We start from the raw sequence: 19,827 nt of genomic DNA, 5'->3' as shown, positions 1-19,827 counted from the left end.
GTGACCTTCTTTCCCAAACCGCCACTTCTCCCACTGCCCCCACAAGCCATTTCGACACCTGCAGCCATTTCCCCACAAGGGATTACCTTGCCAGCCTGTTGCATGGCGATGCAGCTATTCCCTCTGTCACCGTGTGCTGTCAATCACAATGCCATGTGAGATGCAAGGACAGTGATTAGCCAGCACGCCCAGTACTGGGCCTGCTGGCTACTCACACTGTCTACTGGCACATCACGGTGGTTTGGGAGGAATAATTGAAGTCACCTTCGGCAAAAAGGCCAGCTATAGTCTTATGTTCTCTTGCTGTAAATAGTCAGAGGAGGAGAGGGGTGGGGTGGGGGGGTGGGGAACAGAGAGCAGAGCGAGATGGGGACCAACGCAGGAAAAGAGCTCTTCAGTCAGCATTGCTGATGTTTGGGGAAACTGGGTAAGGGATCTGCCAACAGCGCCTTAGAATCATAGAATCATAGAGTTGGAAGAGACCACAAGGGCCATCCAGTCCAACCCCCTGCCAAGCAGGAAACACCATCAAAGCATTCTTGACATATGCCTGTCAAGCCTCTGCTTAAAGACCTCCAAAGAAGGAGACTCCACCACACTTCTTGGCAGCAAACTCCACTGCCGAACAGCTCTTACTGTCAGGAAGTTCTTCCTAATGTTTAGGTGGAATCTTCTTTCTTGAAGTTTGAATCCATTGCTCCGTGTCTGCTTCTCTGGAGCAGCAGAAAACAATCTTTCTCCCTCCTCCATATGACATCCTTTCATATATTTGAACATGGCTATCATATCCCCCCTTAACCTTCTTTTCTCCAGGCTAAACATGCCCAGCTCCCTAAGTCGTTCCTCATAAGGCATCGTTTCCAGGCCTTTGACCATTTTGGTTGCCCTCTTCTGGACACGTTCAAGCTTGTCAGTATCCTTCTTGAACTGTGGTGCCCAGAACTGGACACAGTACTCCAGGTGAGTACTCTTTTCCTGGTGTTGTAGAAAAATCCATGATCGGTCAGAGGAGAATGAATGGAGCCAGGGTCCAGTGACAATAAGGCAGATCTTCATTATTCTGTTGCGACAGAGTTCCCGCCACCCTTGCCTGGAGGCAAGAACTTCTGAAAACTTTGGAAATTGCCCAGCCCTTTAGCCAAAGACCACCCAAAAGCATCATGCACATGTCACAAAAAGACGGGGTCTACAATGGAAGTTTGTGTGTGGCTTCTCTGCTGCCTGCCAAGATAACCTGATAACGTTTTACCGATTGCATTATTGGCCAATCCGGGCCATTCTTTTGACACGCTAAATAAAGATGTTGAATAAGACTGGGCCCAAGACAGAACCCTGTGGCACCCTACTAGTCACCACTCTCCAGGATGGAGACCCTTTGGGTTCGGTCAGTCAGCCAGTTACAAATCCACTGAATGGTAGCATTGTCTAGCCCGCATTTTACCAGCTTCTTTACAAGAATATCATGGGGCACCTTGTCAAAGGCCTTGCTGAAATCAAGATAGGCTACATCCACAGCATTCCCTTCATCTACCAGGCTTGTAATTCTGTCAAAAAATGAGATCAGATTAGTCTGACATGACTTATTTTTCAGAAACCCATGCTGACTCTTAGTGATCACAGCGTTCCTTTCTAGGTGGTCACAGGCCCTTTGCTTAATGATCTGCTCTAGAATCTTTCCTGGTATTGATGTCAGGCTGACTGGGCGGTAATTGTTTGGGTCCTCTCTTTTCCCCATTTTGAAAATAGGTACAACATTTGCCCTCCGCCAGTCTGCTGGAACTTCGCCTGTTCTCCAGGAATTATCAAAGATTATTGCCAGTGGTTCTGAAATCACCTCTGCCAGTTCTTTTAACCTTAAATCTGTAGGATTTGCAAGTGGAAAAAAAAACACCACTGGGGGAGCTTTTTCCAATATATTTCCTCCTGCAGAGGAATATTTGGTGTCATTAGGAATCAAGGTGGATTCAGGACTGCTCTGCTTTGCTATTTAAAACATGTGGTTTACATGCCTGCGTACTGTATGTGTGTTTATCTTGTGCACTTACGGGCATTCATTTTATTTATGGCAGTTCTTAGGATTCTTATAACTGAGTAAAAATGGTGTTATCCTCTTCAAGCATGACAAAGCCAATAATGTCTGAAGTCTTCTTTCCTTCTCATTTTAATTTTTTATTTTATTTTGTCTCCTGGGGTAGGTCCAATACTTCCTTCCATTCACTGATGCTGAGTTTCAAGAGCGGCTGGAACAACACAAGGCAGAGATCGCCATCATGCTAAGGTCGTCGGAGTTCAATCAAGACAAAACTGCCTTGATTGTGACTAACAACCCACTTCCTCTCTTCATATCTGGACAACAACTTTCAACACCTTTCCAGTTTTTCCCTGAAGATATAAGGGTAAGTTGGTTCTCCAACACGCATTTGTTGTTTAGTCGTTTAGTCGTGTCTGACTCTTCGTTACCCCATGGACCAGAGCACGCCAGGCACTCCTGTCTTGCACTGCCTCCCGCAGTTTGGTCAGACTCATGTTCGTAGCTTTGAGAACACTGTCCCACCATCTCGTCCTCTGTCTTCCCCTTCTCCTAGTGCCCTCAATCTTTCCCAACATCAGGGTCTTTTCCAAGGATTCTTCTCTTCTCATGAGGTGGCCAAAGTATTGGAGCCTCAGCTTCACGATCTGTCCTTCCAGTGAGCACTCAGGGCTGATTTCCTTCAGAATGGATAGGTTTGATCTTCTAGCAGTCCATGGGACTCTCAAGAGTCTCCTCCAGCACCATAATTCAAAAGTATCAATTCTTCGGCGATCAGCCTTCTTTATGGTCCAGCTCTCACTTCCAGACATCACTACTGGGAAAACCATAGCTTTAACTATACGGAGCTTTGTAGGCAAGGTGATGTCTCTGCTTTTTAAGATGCTGTCTAGGTTTGTCATTGCTTTTCTCCTAAGAAATTTTGTGACTTTTATTTTCGTCTTTTAATTTCATGACTTCCCAAACACGCATATCTTGCTTAACGTGAAAAGGGGATTTTTCTGATTGTCAAGGAGGGAACTCTGCGGCATGACCTTACCACAAAAGGTGTCTCTAAACCAGGCATAGGCAAACTCTAGCCCTCCAGGTGTTTGGGACTCCAATTCTCATCATCCCTAGCTAACAGGGCCAGTGGTCAGGGATGATGGGAATTGTAGTCCCAAACATCTGGAGGGCTCGAGTTTGCCTATGCCTGCTCTAAACCGGCCTTCCCTAATCCTAGATCCCTATATATTGTGGGACTACCAAACCAATTAACCCTGACCGTCGGTCACACTGGCTGTGGGATGACAGCGTTTTTTAGTCCCAACTGCACGACAGAAGTTTATAAAATTATGCCTGGCATGGAGAAAGCAGGTAGAGAAAAGCTCTTTCTCCCTCTCTCATAACACTCAAACTTGTGGACTTGCAGTGAAGCTGAAAAACAGTTGCCGAAACTGAAAGTCCCTGCCTCCTCCACAACCATCTAAGTCTCCATCTTCTCCAGGGCTTTCCCCAAGCAATCAGAGACTGTGCCATGTGGGCAGCCCAACCTTTTATTTTACCTTGGAACCACAGTAAGAAAAAGAAAAGTATATAAACCGAAAACCAAAAGAAGCCCTTATCAAGAGCTTCTTGGAAGTCAATCATTAGCAGGAAAAACAAACCAACCAAAAATCTATTAAAACAACTTCTTACACTCATAGAATGTTCCCATGCATAGTAAAGACAGCCAAGTCCGGGAGGGACCTCCTTTTCCTTTGTTACTTTCCACCCCATTGTTTTGCCAAATAAATCCCAAAAATAATAATTTCTTTTCTGGTCAGCTATATTTTCGTGGCTTTAAAGTTTTGGAAAGGCTACCGCTTCAATGCTTGGAACTTGAGGCTTCCCATTGTGGAGTTGTGCTGGAGCCTTGCGTTTTGGTTCCACATCGCCTACTCCACACACACACCCTTCGAAGCAGTGGGAAGACAATAGAGCTTGAAAAAAAATACGTGGCTGAGTATTTAACACCAGTAAAATTAGCTAAGATGTATAGGACGAGTGATGTATAGGACGGGGACCCAGGTGGCACTGTGGGTTAAACCACAGAGTCTAGGGCTTGCTGATCAGAAGGTCAGCGGTTCGAATCCCTGCAACGGGGTGAGCTCCTGTTGCTCGGTCCCAGCTCCTGCCCACCTAGCAGTTCGAAAGCACATCAAAGTGCAAGTAGATAAATAGGTATTGCTCCGGCGGGAAGGTAAACGGCGTTTCCGTGCGCTGCTCTGGTTTGCCAGAAGCAGCTTTGTCATGCTGGCCACATGACCCGGAAGCTGTCTGCGGACAAACGCCAGCTCCCTTTGCCTATAGAGCGAGATGAGCGCCGCAACCCCAGAGTCGGACACGACTGGACCTGATGGTCAGGGGCCCCTTTACCTTTACCTATAGGACGAGTAGTAATGTATGCTGGAAATGTAAAGAGAAAGATGGACAGTTTTATCATATGTGGTGGACATGCGAGACACTAAAAAGATTTTGGGAAAATCTATATAACGAGTTGAGAAAGATATTTAAGTACACTTTTACCAAAAAACTGAAGCTTTTTTATTGGGAGTAATGGGTGATGAGATTGCTAAGGGGGACCAGAGACTATTCATGTATGCCACAACCGTGGCGAGAACTTTATTAGCCCCAAAGTGGAAAACGCAGGATGTACCGACTATTGAGGAGTGGCAGACAAAAATGATGGACTATGCTGAACTGGCAAAGTTGACCTGTGGGATCCGAAACCAGGGAGAGACAAAGTTCCAGAGGGAATGGAGTAAATTCTAAATGACTATATGGAGAAAAACTGTGCAAGTTTAAAGACACTTGCAGGACTGAAATCAATCCTACGAAATTTGACTGAGTTTGCAGAAAGAACTGTGAGATAAGAGTGAAATAATAAAGCCGCATGAAGAGAGGGAGGGAAGTCATAGCTCGACAGAGCGAAAGGAGATGAGATGAGGAATATATGATGTAATTAATAAGTTTTATTTTTGTGTATGTGTATGTGTGTTTTGTCTAATTGGAAAATCGAATAAATTTTTTTAGAAAAAGAAAAAATACGCGGCTGGATCCTTCGGCACCCAAAGGACCCCTTCGGGCTTTTGAAGGGGTGCATGGCACCCTTGAGCTACCCCTATCCCTCTCACAATGGTAGAGTCGGTCCCCAGGCTCTGATTCTGATTCAAACTCCAAGAAAGAAGATTCCACCTAAACATTAGGAAGAACTTCCTGACAGTAAGAGCTGTTTGGCAGTGGAATTTGCTACCAAGGAGTGTGGTGGAGTCTCCTTCTTTGAAGGTCTTTAAGCAGAGGCATGACAGGCATATGTCAAGAATGCTTGGATGGTGTTTCCTGCTTGGCAGGGGGTTGGACTGGATGGCCCTTGTGGTCTCTTCCAACTCTATGATTCTATGATTCTTCTTCTTTGGGGTTCCCCAGCTGGTTCCTCCCGCCATTCCTCTGTGTCCATGACACAGAACTCCAACCCAACCCTCCTGCCATCCCACCGACCTGCCTGCCTCGTCCCCTCCCAGGTAGCAACAAGGACCCACCTGCCGGGATTCTTCTCCTGATGAGCTGCCAGTATCCCGAAGCTTACCAAGCCTTTAGATTTAACAAGAGCTGCTTTTTGCTATCCCCTTTAGAGGAAAAGCCAACCTGATTCGGACCACTTACCCCCAGTGAATGCCCAAAACAGCCAGCTGAGTCCCAGCATCAGGAAGCTGAGGAAACCTGCAGAATTCAGGTAAGGGCCACAACTCTTCCTTTGGAAAAAGAAACAGGTGTTTCTGCTTTAACACACATTGCTTCAAGGTGGTTTCCAGTGCGGCTGAAATGCACAGCGCTCTAAACCAGCCTTCCCCACCTAGTGCCTACAACTCCCATCAGCCCCTGGGAGTGTCCTCAACCTGAATGGACAGGTGCTTTATCTCTTCTGGAATGGCTGTAACTGTATTTGATGCATCTCCCAATAAGGATAGGATAGGATTTATCTAGAATTTGGCGGGTGATCAGTTTATCATTCAGGATGTATTTCAGCTTACCTTCCAAGTCCCAGACTGCAGAATCCGGGACCGGCAGCCGTGTGACACCGGAAGTTGCGTCGACGTAACTTCCGGTGTCGTTTTGCCCTTCTATGGGCACCAAAAATGGCCGCCGGCGGCTTCAAAAGTCGCATCTACGCATGTCAGGAAGTGCGTCGACGCTACTTCCGGTGTCGCTCCGCCCATCTATGGGCACAAAAAATGGCCGCCGCTGACACCGGAAGTCACGTCTATGCACTTCCGGACATGCGTAGCTGCGACTTTTGAAGCCGGCAACGGCCATGTTTGGTGCCCATAGAAGGGCAAATCAGAAAGAAAAAAAATGGCCGCCGGCAGGAAAAAATAACGGAGAAAAACGGGAGACGAAGTGATACGGGGGACCACCGGGAAAAGGTAAGTAAAAAAGGGGTTTTCCCGGGGGAAACGGGGTACTTGGCAGCTATGGTATTTCAGACCCCCCAAGCATCCCTATTCTCCAGGGACGATCCTGGATTTACAGAAGCTGCCCCGGTTTCTGATTTGATCCCGGAATGTCCCGCTTTTCCTTAGGTAAAGGTAAAGGGACCCCTGACCGTTAAGCCCAGTCGCGGACAACTCTGGGGTTGCGGTTCTCATCTCGCTCTATAGGCCGAGGGAGCCGGCGTTTGTCCGCAGACAGCTTCCGGGTCATGTGGCCAGCATGACTAAGTCGCTTCTGGCGAACCAGAGCAGCGCATGGAAACGCCGTTTACCTCCCCGCTGTCCAGCCACAACAAACTGAATATATGGATGGCTATGTACACACTGCCATTCACACTGCACTTCTGCCATTGGTTTAATAATAATAATAATAATAATAATAATAATAATAATAATAATAATAATAATAATATTTATACCCCGCCCATCTGGCTGGGTTTCCCACTCTGGGTGGCTTCCAACAGAAAAATGAAATAAAATAATCTATCAAACATTAAAAGCTTCCCTAAACAGGGCTGCCTTCAGATGTCTTCTAAAAATCTGGTAGCTGTTTTTCTCTTTGACATCTGATGGGAGGGTGTTCCACAGGGCAGGCGCCACCACCAAGAAGGCCCTCTGCCTGGTTCCCTGCAACTTGGCTTCTTGTAGTGAGGGAACAGCTAGAAGGCCCTTGGTACTGGACCTCAGTGTCCGGGCAGAACAATGGGGGTGGAGATGCTCCTTCAGGTATACTGGACCGAAGGAGTGTACACGTACACTTAGGAAGATGTGTACACGTGATGCCACAATCCATATCTATCTAGTCATTTCTTAGGAAATACAGTGTCTTGTTGCATTTCCCCCTCCCTGCAAAGCAACAGCGATCCAAATCGAGAAAACAAAACGGCCTGGCTGTGTTTTAAGTCACGATGAGGATGGTGGTAAAAGGTGATACCTTGGTTCTTAAACGTCTTGGTACTCAAACAACTTGGAACCCAAACACTGCAAACCCGGAAGGAAGTGTTCCGGTTTGTGAACTCTTTTCGTAAGTCGAACGTTCTCTGTTTTGAGTGTTATGCTTCTGATTTGAGTGCCATACTTCTGTTTTGAGTGCTACTCTTCCGTTCTGTTTTGAGTGTTACGCTAAGGTCTGTCTGTTTTTGCTATTTATTTTGCGTTTTTTGGCTCTTTTTTGTGTGTATGTGTGACTGTGTGGAACCCAGTTCAGCTACTGATTGATTGATTGATTGATTGGGTGGGTGACTGCAGTACATTGTTTATTGCTTTCATTTTATGGATCAATGGTCTCGTTAGATAGTAAAATTCATGTTAAATTGCTTTTTTAGGGGTTGTTTTTTAAAAGTCTGGAATGGATTAATCCATTTTGCATTGTAGTAGTAACCTCCGTTTATGTAACCCTCTGGTTACGTAAACTTCGGGATGCGAAAGCGGCAAACCCGGAAATATTTTACTAGGTTTTGCGTGGACAGGCGGAGTCCCCCAAACCACAGGCGACCCCCTGAGCGGAATAATGATGCAAGACAATGTGCTATGGGATTCAAATTGGCCACAACTTTATTAAGATTCAGATGTAGGGAGACCTTGGCTCAGGCATTGGGCGTTATCCTCCCCAGTCCCCAGCCTGGGTTCTGGGAGCATTCAGGGTTATCCACATGTATGGGGGTTGGGGCTGGCTCTGGAGAACATATGTTCAAGCAGAGAGAGCCCGCCCCCCACCCCGTTCTTCGCCGCTGAAAGGGGGAAGCGATGACGCCTATTGGTATGGTCAACGCTTCCTCCAATACCCCGATCTTGTTGCCGCAAGGGGGGGTGAGGTCTCCGCCTCCCTCCCCTCCCTCTAGGAAAATCACCAAAGAATTCCGCCCGAGGCCTGAAACCGCCAAAGTTGTGACGTATTGCTACGGGAAAGGCGAAACCTGCCAATGCAGGAAACTTCCTTTCCGGCCCTTCAACAGCGACCTTGACGTAGCAGCCCCTGTGTACCTGTGGAAAAAAGGTTAACCTGCAAAAGAAACTTGAACGAGGGTGTGGAGGGTGGGAGAAGCTCTGGAACCAACTGGTGCTTGGAGGTAAGATTCAAATTCTATTGTGTGAGCTAGAAAGTCCCTCCCCTTACCTGGCCATCCCCTGGCAACACCTCCCCAGGCAGGATTGGACGCTGGGCTTGAGTAGGCGGAGACCTATGGCATCCTACCTGGGAAGGCGGTGCCAGCCCCAAACTACCAGGGAGTCGCCTTACGGGATCAGGGAGCTGTGCGTGATCACGCACAGGTCGCCCCCCATTTGATGTGTGGAGCGGTCATTGCTGCGTGTGCATGCACAGGAGCGGTCCTCAGGTTGCAGAAACCTCAGGATCCGACCGGACCTCCGGAATGGATCCTGTCCGCAACCGGAGGTCCCACTGTACTTTCTATGGGAAAGCGCGCCTTGGTTTTGAAACGCTTTGGTTTTGGAACGGACTTCCGGAACAGATTAAGTTTGAGAACCAAGGTACCACTGTACTGAGGTTATTTTTAAGACTTGAGTTGAGAATCATCAAAAGTGAACTCACAAGTTTAGAAATCGTATTATTTAGAAGAAAGATGCCTGCCTCCTTGCTGATATCTTGGGAATATTTAGACTCAATATTCTAAATATTGGGAATATTGGGAATTCTAAATATTGGGAATATTTAGACTCAATAGTTTAGCATGTGAGCCAGATCTTTGACGCAGCTGGGTTATTATCTTCACTTGGTAAGATTCTCCAAAACTTTATTAAAAGAATCTCTGAAGTTTGGACACAGAAGTTTCTTACCATCTGCCAGTACTACTGACTAGCATGCAGCAACTTATTGCAAGAGTTGTCTAGACATGTGACGCAGAAAATGTCCTGCTCAAAATTCTTTGTAACTAGAAATGCTTAAGAGCTTCATATTGCTGTGTACTTTATTTTCTGGTTCCGTTAGAAAACTTATTTGTTCATTAATGCAAATGGAATATAAACAGAAAGGTTCTCCTGTACTCAAATATTTATGAATTTTGTTTTATTTTTTATTCATCTACGTGTGTGTGTGTGTGTGTGTGTGTGTGTGTGTGTAGACATACATATCGCTTGCTACTTTACATGAGCTGGGATAGCTCAGTAGATATTGGGACTCCTGATCTCACAGATTCCTGTATTGGAGGGGGTTGGACTAGATGACCCTTGTGGCCCCGTCCAACTTTACAATTCTATACTAGAACATAAGACCTCTAAGGGGTTTACAGTACAGTATAAGATATTAATTAAAAATACCACAAAGAGCAAAGATTGAAAACGAGCTACGTATGATTTTTTAAAAATATATATCATCAGTAATTTTAAAACATTTAGACTTACTGGAATAAGGTGTTAATATTGTGTGCTAAAATTACATGCCTAGGCAGGCTTGCTGGAACAAGGCTCTTTCCAGTGGTCCGGCTGGCTGGTTCTTAGAGAATTCAATGCAGGCTGAAAAGTGTCCCGTCTTTACCTTCTGCACTGCCACATGGTTATGCATTCTAAACTACTGAGCCTCTTGGGCTTGCTGATCAGAAGGTCAGCAGTTCGAATCCCTGCGGTGGGGTGAGCTCCTGTTGCTCTGTACCAGCTCCTGCCAACCTAGCAGAAGCATGCCAGTGCAAGTAGATAAATAGGTACCACTGCGGCAGGGACGTAAACAGTGTTTCTGTGCGCTCTGGCTTCCGTCACAGTGTTCTGTTGCGCCAGAAGCGGTTTAGTCATGCTGGCCACTTGACCCGGAAAGCTGTCTGTGGAAAAATGCCGGCTCCCTCGGCCTGAAAGCAAGATGAGCGCCGCAACGCCATAGTTAGCTTTGACTGGACTTAACCGCCCAGGGGTCCTTTACCTTTACCTATATGTGCACCGACTTATACCCGGTCAACTTCAGAGCAAGGCTTGTGCCCTACTGATCTGGTCTCCATCTGGCCCATAGCTACACAGAGTACCCAGAATTCGAAGGAGCTCCTCAGGATGCCTGGGAGCGATTGTGTCATCCACCGCCGTTCCATAGTGAGATTTGGACTTTGGCTGGGACCATCAGCCTTCTCCGCCAGAAGGCCCCGTAGAGCATTCAGGAATCCATCAGGTTATATCCGTCTCCAGATGTGGTCTAGCTGAGCGAGTCCTCCACCCTTTCAGCAGGGAATTATCGCCACCAAGCCAAATTGCAAATGCAAATTCCAAATTCGTATCTGAAGAAGTGTGCATGCACACGAAAGCTCATACCAATGACAAACTTAGTTGGTCTCTAAGGTGCTACTGGTGGGACGCGGGTGGCAGTGGGACGAGGGTGGCGCTGTGGGTTAAACCACAGAGTCTAGGGCTTGCCGATCAGAAGGTCGGCGGTTCGAATCCCCGCGACAGGGTGAGCTCCCGTTGCTCGGTCCCAGCTCCTGCCCACCTAGCAGTTCGAAAGCACATCAAAGCGCAAGTAGATAAATAGGAACCGCTCCAAGCAGGAAGGTAAACAGCGGAGGTCTGCGGAGTACTTAAACTGAAAGTACTCAAACCGAGGCGTACTTAAACTGAGGTATGACTGTACTATGTACAATGACAATAAAGTATCTACCTACCTACCTATCTACCTACCTACCTAGGTTCTCCAGAGATAAGGATTTCACCAGCGAAGCCCATTTTTCAAAAAATTACGCGGAGAGGCGCTTGCTGAGAATGTACCCCCAGCTCCGTAAGCACATGAGGCTTGGTAAGAAGTGTTCCTTTATTCATAGAATCCGAAGAGGTGGGGGCTGGGTGGAGGGGGAGGCCTACTCGATACAGGATATCCACAGCTGCAGAGGTCCAGCCTCTGCATTAAGACCTCTAGGAAATGGGCTCCCTGGCCAAACTGCTCTGACCTATTAAGAGGCTTTCCAAATGTTCAACTGACAGCTATCCTCAAGGGAGGAAAGGACGCTTTCTGGGCTCAGTAAAAGTGAAATGCTTTACGCTTTCCAAGTTCAATCCTGGGGTGGGGAGCCTGTGGCCCTCCAAATGTTGTTGAACTCCACCTCCCAGCACCCCTGACCACTCACTGGCCATGTTGGCTGGGTCCTGCTGTCCAGAGAACTATAGGTTATTCCCTGCCCACAGATCCTCAGCTGCCTGTCCTGTGTCTGCAGCGCTTTCTGCCTCTGGCTCCTCTCACTCACTCAAGCCTGTTGCTTGTTCAGCATCCAGCCATTCTGCCCTCCCGCTTTGTCCTCTGACCAGTGTCTACCCCTGCCCACAGATCCTCAGCTGCCTGTCCTGTGTCTGCAGCGCTTTCTGCCTCTGGCTCCTCTCACTCACTCAAGCCTGTTGCTTGTTCAGCATATAGCCATTCTGCCTCCCCGCTTTGTCCTCTGACCAGTGTCTACCCCTGCCCACAGATCCTCAGCTGCCTGTCCTGTGTCTGCAGTGCTTTCTGCCTCTGGTTCCTCTCACTCACTCAAGCCTGTCGCTTGTTCAGCATCCAGCCATTCTGCCTCCCCGCTTTGTCCTCTGACCAGTGTCTACCCCTGCCCACAGATCCTCAGCTGCCTGTCCTGTGTCTGCAGCGCTTTCTGCCTCTGGCTCCTCTCACTCAATCAAGCCTGTTGCTTGTTCAGCATCCAGCCATTCTGCCTCCCCGCTTTGTCCTCTGACCAGTGTCTACCCCTGCCCACAGATCCTCAGCTGCCTGTCCTGTGTCTGCAGCGCTTTCTGCCTCTGGCTCCTCTCACTCAGTCAAGCCTGTCGCTTGTTCAGCATCCAGCCATTCTGCCTCCCCGCTTTGTCCTCTGACCAGTGTCTACCCCTGCCCACAGATCCTCAGCTGCCTGTCCTGTGTCTGCAGCGCTTTCTGCCTCTGGCTCCTCTCACTCACTCAAGCCTGTTGCTTGTTCAGCATCCAGCCATTCTGCCTCCCCGCTTTGTCCTCTGACCAGTGTCTACCCCTGCCCACAGATCCTCAGCTGCCTGTCCTGTGTCTGCAGCACTTTCTGCCTCTGGCTCCTCTCACTCACTCAAGCCTGTTGCTTGTTCAGCATCCAGCCATTCTGCCTCCCCGCTTTGTCCTCTGACCAGTGTCTACCCCTGCCCACAGATCCTCAGCTGCCTGTCCTGTGTCTGCAGCGCTTTCTGCCTCTGGCTCCTCTCACTCACTCAAGCCTGTTGCTTGTTCAGCATCCAGCCATTCTGCCCTCCCGCTTTGTCCTCTGACCAGTGTCTACCCCTGCCCACAGATCCTCAGCTGCCTGTCCTGTGTCTGCAGCGCTTTCTGCCTCTGGCTCCTCTCACTCACTCAAGCCTGTTGCTTGTTCAGCATCCAGCCATTCTGCCCTCCCGCTTTGTCCTCTGACCAGTGTCTACCCCTGCCCACAGATCCTCAGCTGCCTGTCCTGTGTCTGCAGTGCTTTCTGCCTCTGGTTCCTCTCACTCACTCAAGCCTGTCGCTTGTTCAGCATCCAGCCATTCTGCCTCCCCGCTTTGTCCTCTGACCAGTGTCTACCCCTGCCCACAGATCCTCAGCTGCCTGTCCTGTGTCTGCAGCGCTTTCTGCCTCTGGCTCCTCTCACTCACTCAAGCCTGTTGCTTGTTCAGCATCCAGCCATTCTGCCTCCCCGCTTTGTCCTCTGACCAGTGTCTACCCCTGCCCACAGATCCTCAGCTGCCTGTCCTGTGTCTGCAGCGCTTTCTGCCTCTGGCTCCTCTCACTCACTCAAGCCTGTTGCTTGTTCAGCATCCAGCCATTCTGCCTCCCCGCTTTGTCCTCTGACCAGTGTCTACCCCTGCCCACAGATCCTCAGCTGCCTGTCCTGTGTCTGCAGCGCTTTCTGCCTCTGGCTCCTCTCACTCACTCAAGCCTGTTGCTTGTTCAGCATCCAGCCATTCTGCCCTCCCGCTTTGTCCTCTGACCAGTGTCTACCCCTGCCCACAGATCCTCGGCTGCCTGTCCTGTGTCTGCAGCGCTTTCTGCCTCTGGTTCCTCTCACTCACTCAAGCCTGTCGCTTGTTCAGCATCCAGCCATTCTGCCCTCCCGCTTTGTCCTCTGACCCGTGTCCCACCACCACTCCCCTGGCTCTTCTTCCTCCTCTCAGGGTTCCTCCACACGGGGTTCTCTGACTGTGGCCTCCCACCCCTCATCATTATCCACCCAGCCCCATGTTTTATGACCAAAACATCTGGAGGGCACCAGTTTTGGGGAGAGGAACATGGTGTACAGCTCTGGCCCTTCCCCATCTTACGCTCTGAGAGCCGTCTGCATGGGTCTGCCTCACCTGTGCTATTGCTTTGCTTGTTTGTGCTTCCAGGTACAAGCGAAACGGAACCGCTCCCTAGTATCCAAGGCTGGTCCCCAAACACAACATATTGGGAGCCTCTGACCATTTCATGCTTGACGGAAACAAGACGCACTATTAATGTACCAGGAGAAGATGGCTTCAGGTATGGGAGAGCCCCATTGTGGATTGTCGACAGCTCGGTTGTACCTAAGTATGCCAAATAAAAGCCTTCTGCTGACTGCACATTCTTTGCTTCTCGGAGGCGCGAAGTCTCGATCCTGGCACCGCCCAGTTGCGCTGGCGTTTAGTGTATCGCTATAGATTTGGGAGGGGATTCCCCCCTTCCCGAACCCCTAGAAATTAACAAATGGTAGGATGTTGATTATTTGGGATGCGGAGGGAGAAATACAGGTGAAACTCGGAAAATTAGAATATCGTTGAAAAGTGCATTTATTTCATTAATGCAACTTAAAAGGTGAAACCAATGTATGAGATAGATGCATGACATGCAAAGCAAGCTATGTCAAGCCTTTATTTGTTGTAATTGTAATTATTTGTCGTTAGGCGGGTCAATTATAAATGGAATGTAATTAATAGCGGTGTTTATTTTTGTATTATTGTAACTATTTGTTTTATTACTGTGGAATTTACAAAAGAAAGCATTTGTAAAAATTAAAATAAAAAATAAAAACTAATAAGTTGCATTACTGAAATAAATGCACTTTTTGACGATATTCTAATTTTCCGAGTTTCACCTGTACAAGCTGCAGAGGAATTCCTGGGCTAGCCTATGCAAAATGACTTGGCCAAGCTGGGGCCATTAAGAAACCTTAGAGGGCCATTGAGGGCCCTTGGCAATGCAAGAGAACCATCCTTGCCACCCCCCTTGCCCTGAGGTGTGAACAGAGACTGGGGGGTTGGAAGGTTGCCAGGGTAAGTGGGTGTGAGGCGACAGGAAACGAGAGTCTTTAGCAAGGTGTGCTGGGAAGAAGAAAGGGAGAGAAGAAAGTTGGGGATCCATCTTGGGCAGGCTGGCTGAAGGCTGGCTGGGAGAGATGCCTTGGACTGCTGTGGGGGACAAGCCCCTCTTGAAATGACCATTTTGTAAGATCTGGACTCCCTGCATGCAGACTGAAGGTGTAAGTAGGTGAATAAACTGTATTTCTTAAAGTTACGACAGTCTCCACCATGTTTAGAGGGCCATAGGTACTAGCCACCTAAGATATATGCCGTTCTCATCCTAAACTCATGGCTAAAAAGAACCCACAGGTAAGGGGGCAAAAGCCTTTGTGTTCTCCTATAAAAGCCATTCTTAAAGGCAGCTAGCACACAGAGACAGGGACGTGGGTGGCACTGTGGTCTAAACCACTGAGCCTAGGGCTTGCCGATCGGAAGGTCGGTGGTTCGAATCCCCGCAACGGGGTGAGCTCCCGTTGCTCGGTCCCTGCTCCTGCCAACCTAGCAGTTCGAAAGCACGTCAAGTGCAAGTAGATAAATAGGTACTACTTCAGCGGGAAGGTAAATGGCGTTTCTGTGCGCTGCTCTGGTTTCGCCAGAAGCGACTTAGTCATGCTGGCCACATGACCCGGAAAAACGGCCTGCGGACAAATATCGGCTCCCTTGGCTAGTACTGTAAAGCGAAATGAGCGTCACAACCCCAGACTCATTCGCGACTGAACTTAACTGTCAGGGGTCCTTTACCTTTACCTTTTTAGCACACAAAGACACACATCACTGACTGATTTGTCTGTAACTTGTTTCTTACTTGGGCAAACAGCTCTTATTTACATACAACTTTCCTGCAAAACAACAGGGGGATGGTAAGCGAACCCTTTTATTACCCGTTCCGAAACTGTAAAGGGAGACCATTGCAACCACCCTCCTCAAATTTGGCAGAATCCATCCACTCAGAAGAAGCATACAGGACAGTATAGTTCTGTAAGGGAGAGGGATTATAGAGAACCCCCCCTCTCATCAGTAGCAGCCCGTCTCCAAGCAGTCATGAAAGCGTGGGGTCTGAAGGGGTGAGTCAGGAGACGGAGAAGGAGTGCCAGGGCTCTGGCAGCATTGGAGAGCCCCTGCTCCACAGGCAGGAAGAGAGAGAGGCGGGAAGGGGGGACAGGCAGAAGGCAGACCGTAGACCCTCCTCCCCGACACCGGTATTGAGGAGGAGGAGAAAGGGGAGGAGATTCACTGTCCCGAGGCTTTTATGTTGGTCAAAGTCGCGAAAAGGGGCAGTGCCAGATTCTGATTCGGAATGAGAAGACATGAAACCAGCAGCTCGCTACACTGTAAATAAAGTGCACTAATAAAGACTTTTGAAAGACAAGCATGTGGAAAGTCGTTACTCAGGAGTAGTCATAACAACCCCGACAAGTTCATCCAGTTCTGCCAGGGAATAACAGTATTAAAAGAGTTATAGGAGGTTCCAGCAGAAATGAGGAGCTACTCTGCCTGTAAATATCATTCAGTTATGTCAAAGTGTAAAGGGAAAGTCATTTAAATAATTATATGTGATAATGAATGGGAGTGGTAATGAAGCTTGGTTTTCCTGGATTTGGAAATTAAGTGAATCGGGCTGCTTCGGAAGTGCTTTAGACCAAATTGGGATGTATCCAGAAGCATCAAATTGGGGCCTGAGCCAAATAATGTGGTTGATACACACTCTGTGTGTGCTGCACTGAGCTCATAGAGGATAGGCTAAAATTCATAAATGTTTCATTGCACAATTCCAAATATTCTCTCTCTCACAGATACACAAACCACACGATGACCAAATGAGAAACTTCTCTGCCAAACTGAATATTTAATCAGAACTCAATTTCAGCATTAGGAACACAATTTTTTGCATTTCAGCCTTTTGGGCAATGAATTTCAGGGTGGGTTTCCCTCCCCTCCCCCCCCAAAAAATTCAAAGCATGATTTTCTGAGACAGGAAGATGGAGATTTGAACTTTTGGATGAGACGTTCCTCCTCCCCACGATTTGGTTTCCCTTCCTAGTCTAAGCAAACCTGGCAGGTTAGACTAGGATCACAGGGCTGGAGCCATGGGGCGAAAATAGACCCTCGATTTGGCTTGTGGCGGGGAATGTCAGAAGTGTCACGCTGCAACAAAGTATTGCAGCGCGACACGCTCTCTGTGCTTGCGACTCCAAGCCACTTCATCTCGCTGCCGCCACCCGGGTTTTCCACTCCCAGCAGTCGTTTTTGCGGCCACTGAACAGGCACATTCCACAACGGGTCGTGTTTGGGATCACCCACCCCATTCCCCCCTAAATATTTCTTGTCTTTCTGAAGATGGGTTTTCCCCTCAAGCCTGCTGACACCTCCTCCTGCATGGGTGGTGCCATTTTGGGGGGTGGGGTACATAAGCAATGGCACTCACAACCTGCTGCAAATTGACCCATAGGTCAGTGGTAAATTTTCTGCTTTGCATGCAGACGGTCCCAGGTTCAAGTCCTGACATCTTTAGGAAGGGCTGAGCATGATTTGTGAAGAGCCACTGCCAATCAGTGCGGTCAATACTGAGTTGGATGGACCAATGGTCTGGCTCCTGTAAGGCAGCTTCCTATGTTCCTGTGATGGCATGATGCTCCTCTGCTAAACTATCTTTGAAGGTCAAACTAGGGAACAAAACAGGACAATTGATTTTAGGTTGCAAATCTGCAGGCAGGAGGGAGGGACCCGTCTCACTCACTTTTAATGTTTCTACAGTGCCTGCTGGTTTTGTGTGCTTCATTGTTCCCAGGTGACCCAGGTGGCGCTGTGGTTAAACCACTGAGCCTAGGGCTTGCTGATCAGAAGGTCGGCGGTTCGAATCCCTGTGACGGGGTGAGCTCCCATTGCTCGGTCCCAGCTCCTGCCAACCTAGCAGTTCGAAAGCACGTCAAAATGCAAGTAGATAAATAGCAACCGCTACAGCGGGAAGGTAAACGGCGTTTCCATGTTCTGCTCTGGTTTGCCAGAAGCGGCTTTGTCATGCTGGCCACATGACCTGGAAGCTATACGCCGGCTCCCTCGGCCAATAATGCGAGATGAGCGCGCAACCCCAGAGTCGGTCACGACTGGACCTAATGGTCAGGGGTCCCTTTACCTTTACCTTGTTCCCTCTATTGGGGAACTCCATGGATGTGTGCCAACAGTAGTCCTAAACAGAGCCACTTGGAAAGGAATGAGGGCTATCAGCATGTTGGGGAGAGCTCCAAGGTTTGCAGAAGTGTCAAAAACATTTTAGCGAGACGGGGTGGGTTGGGGGAACTGTGGGATAACCAGCCTCATATAACCAACATGCTGAAGTCGAATTAATGCATGAAGGAGTTAATACCATGGAGTAAGCTGTGCTGCTTACTTCCCTTACCTTGGGAGGAAATAGGTAATCAAGCCTACTGTTCCTCCCAGTCTACATGAGAAATTGGTTGCTGCAGCTCAGCTGCATGGCTCTCACCAGCCACTCTTTGAGTTTTACTGCCTGTGCAACTTTTCTGACTGATGTATGGAAAAGCACATGAACCAGACCTTTGAAGAGTTTGTAAGTAAAGCCATTTTAAACAGAGGGAAATTTTGGGATTCACTTGGAAGTGAATATTGTAAAGGTCTGAAGGTCTATATTTCCACGCTTTCCTTTGCTGCATATTTTGTGACTTTAAATCTCTGCTGGGCTTCTCTCACCAATGAGTGCTTGTCCCGTACTTTGGTCTTGGCATCTAGGAATTCTCCTTTCTATGGGCAACCCAGACGACCCTCCCCCCCCCAAAACCACCCACTGGGCACTGAGAATGCTTGGTGGTAACCCAACATCAAGTATCTGCTGAGGGGAAATGATGAGAAAATAGGGAAGAGAGAGGTATGTGTGGAATGGAATATCTTAGTGAAGGGCAAGGTTGGCTGGCACCTGAACAGAAAAATTTCACTGAAATGTTTTGTTACATATTTGAAGGAGGAGCAATGAATGTCTGCCACAGGCTATGAGAAGCAAGGGAGCCTCCTGGCAGGGCCATCAATGGCCTGAGAGAGGTTGGAGCAGCTCCTCCGCCATCTTCCCTAGAGCTCCATGTGACCTGAGGGAAGGCAGACGTGGGGGGGTACCAGGCCGGGGAGCACACAGTTGGCCTGAGGGGATTCTTGTCACTCTACATTTTATAGGATGGATTCATTTTTGTGTTTTTCACGGTAAATCGCCTGGATGCCCTGCCAGAAAGGCAGTCCGTAACCCCAACAAATAAATATGTACCGTATTTTTCCATCTACAGTGGAACCTCGGTTTATGAATTTTCGGTTTACGAATGCTGCGGACCCATCTGGAACGGATTAATTCACTTTACATTACTTTCAATGGGAAAGTTCGCTTCAGTTTATGAACGCTTTAGTTTATGAACAGACTTCCGGAACCAATTACACCCATGCTTCGGGTTAAGTACGCTTCAGGTTGAGTACTCCGCGGACCTGTCTGGAACAGATTAATCCACTTTCCATTACTTTCAATGGGAAAGTTCACTTCAGTTTATGAACGCTTCAGTAGGAACAGACTCCCGGAACCAATTACATCCATGCTTCAGGTTAAGTACGCTTCAGGTTGAGTACTCCGCGGACCCGTCTGGAACGGATTAATCCACTTTCCATTACTTTCAATGGGAAAGTTTGCTTCAGTTTATGAACGCTTCAGTTTATGAACAGACTTCCGGAACCAATTGTGTTCATAAACCGAGGTACCACTGTATAAGACGCCCCCATGTATAAGAAGCTTCCTATTTGGGGGGACTCCGATTTAAGAAAATGGAGGAAATTCTATCCGCGTATAAGACGCCCCCAAAAATTGGACATTATTTTTTAGGGGGAAAACCTAGTCTTATACACAGAAAAATACAGTATATCAACGGGCCGGAAAAGGCTCTGTCTAGGCCCAGAAAACATGGCAGACTCTTCCTCATGCTTCCTCTCACTGAGGTAGGCAGGCAGGGCACTGAGGCAAACAGAGAGCCCCCTGCCTTGACCGTAAATGGAAATAATAATAATAATAATAATAAT

At 48.2% G+C, this 19,827-nt stretch overlaps 1 protein-coding gene across 5 annotated transcripts in view; it reads left to right on the top strand.

Moving 5' to 3' along the window:
* Positions 1-14,046, top strand: part of TSGA13 (testis specific 13) — a 29,978-nt gene extending 15,932 nt beyond the window's left edge. For all 5 annotated transcript variants that reach the window (XM_060279230.2, XM_060279231.2, XM_060279232.2 and 2 more), the window contains 4 exons: positions 2,196-2,396; positions 5,683-5,783; positions 11,160-11,266; positions 13,834-14,046. In XM_060279230.2, the coding sequence (XP_060135213.1) occupies positions 2,196-2,396; positions 5,683-5,783; positions 11,160-11,266; positions 13,834-14,027 (603 nt within the window). In that variant the 3' untranslated portion in view covers positions 14,028-14,046. The remainder of the gene's footprint in view (positions 1-2,195; positions 2,397-5,682; positions 5,784-11,159; positions 11,267-13,833) is intronic.
* The last annotated feature ends 5,781 nt before the right edge of the window (positions 14,047-19,827 follow it).

The sequence above is a fragment of the Zootoca vivipara genome, chromosome 9 (genome assembly GCF_965207765.1).
Source record: "Zootoca vivipara chromosome 9, rZooViv2.hap1.1, whole genome shotgun sequence".
In the NCBI taxonomy this organism is placed as follows: Eukaryota; Metazoa; Chordata; class Lepidosauria; order Squamata; family Lacertidae; genus Zootoca; species Zootoca vivipara.
The sequence above is the reverse complement of the archived record's forward strand: the minus strand, read 5'-3'. Positions and strand labels throughout refer to the sequence as shown.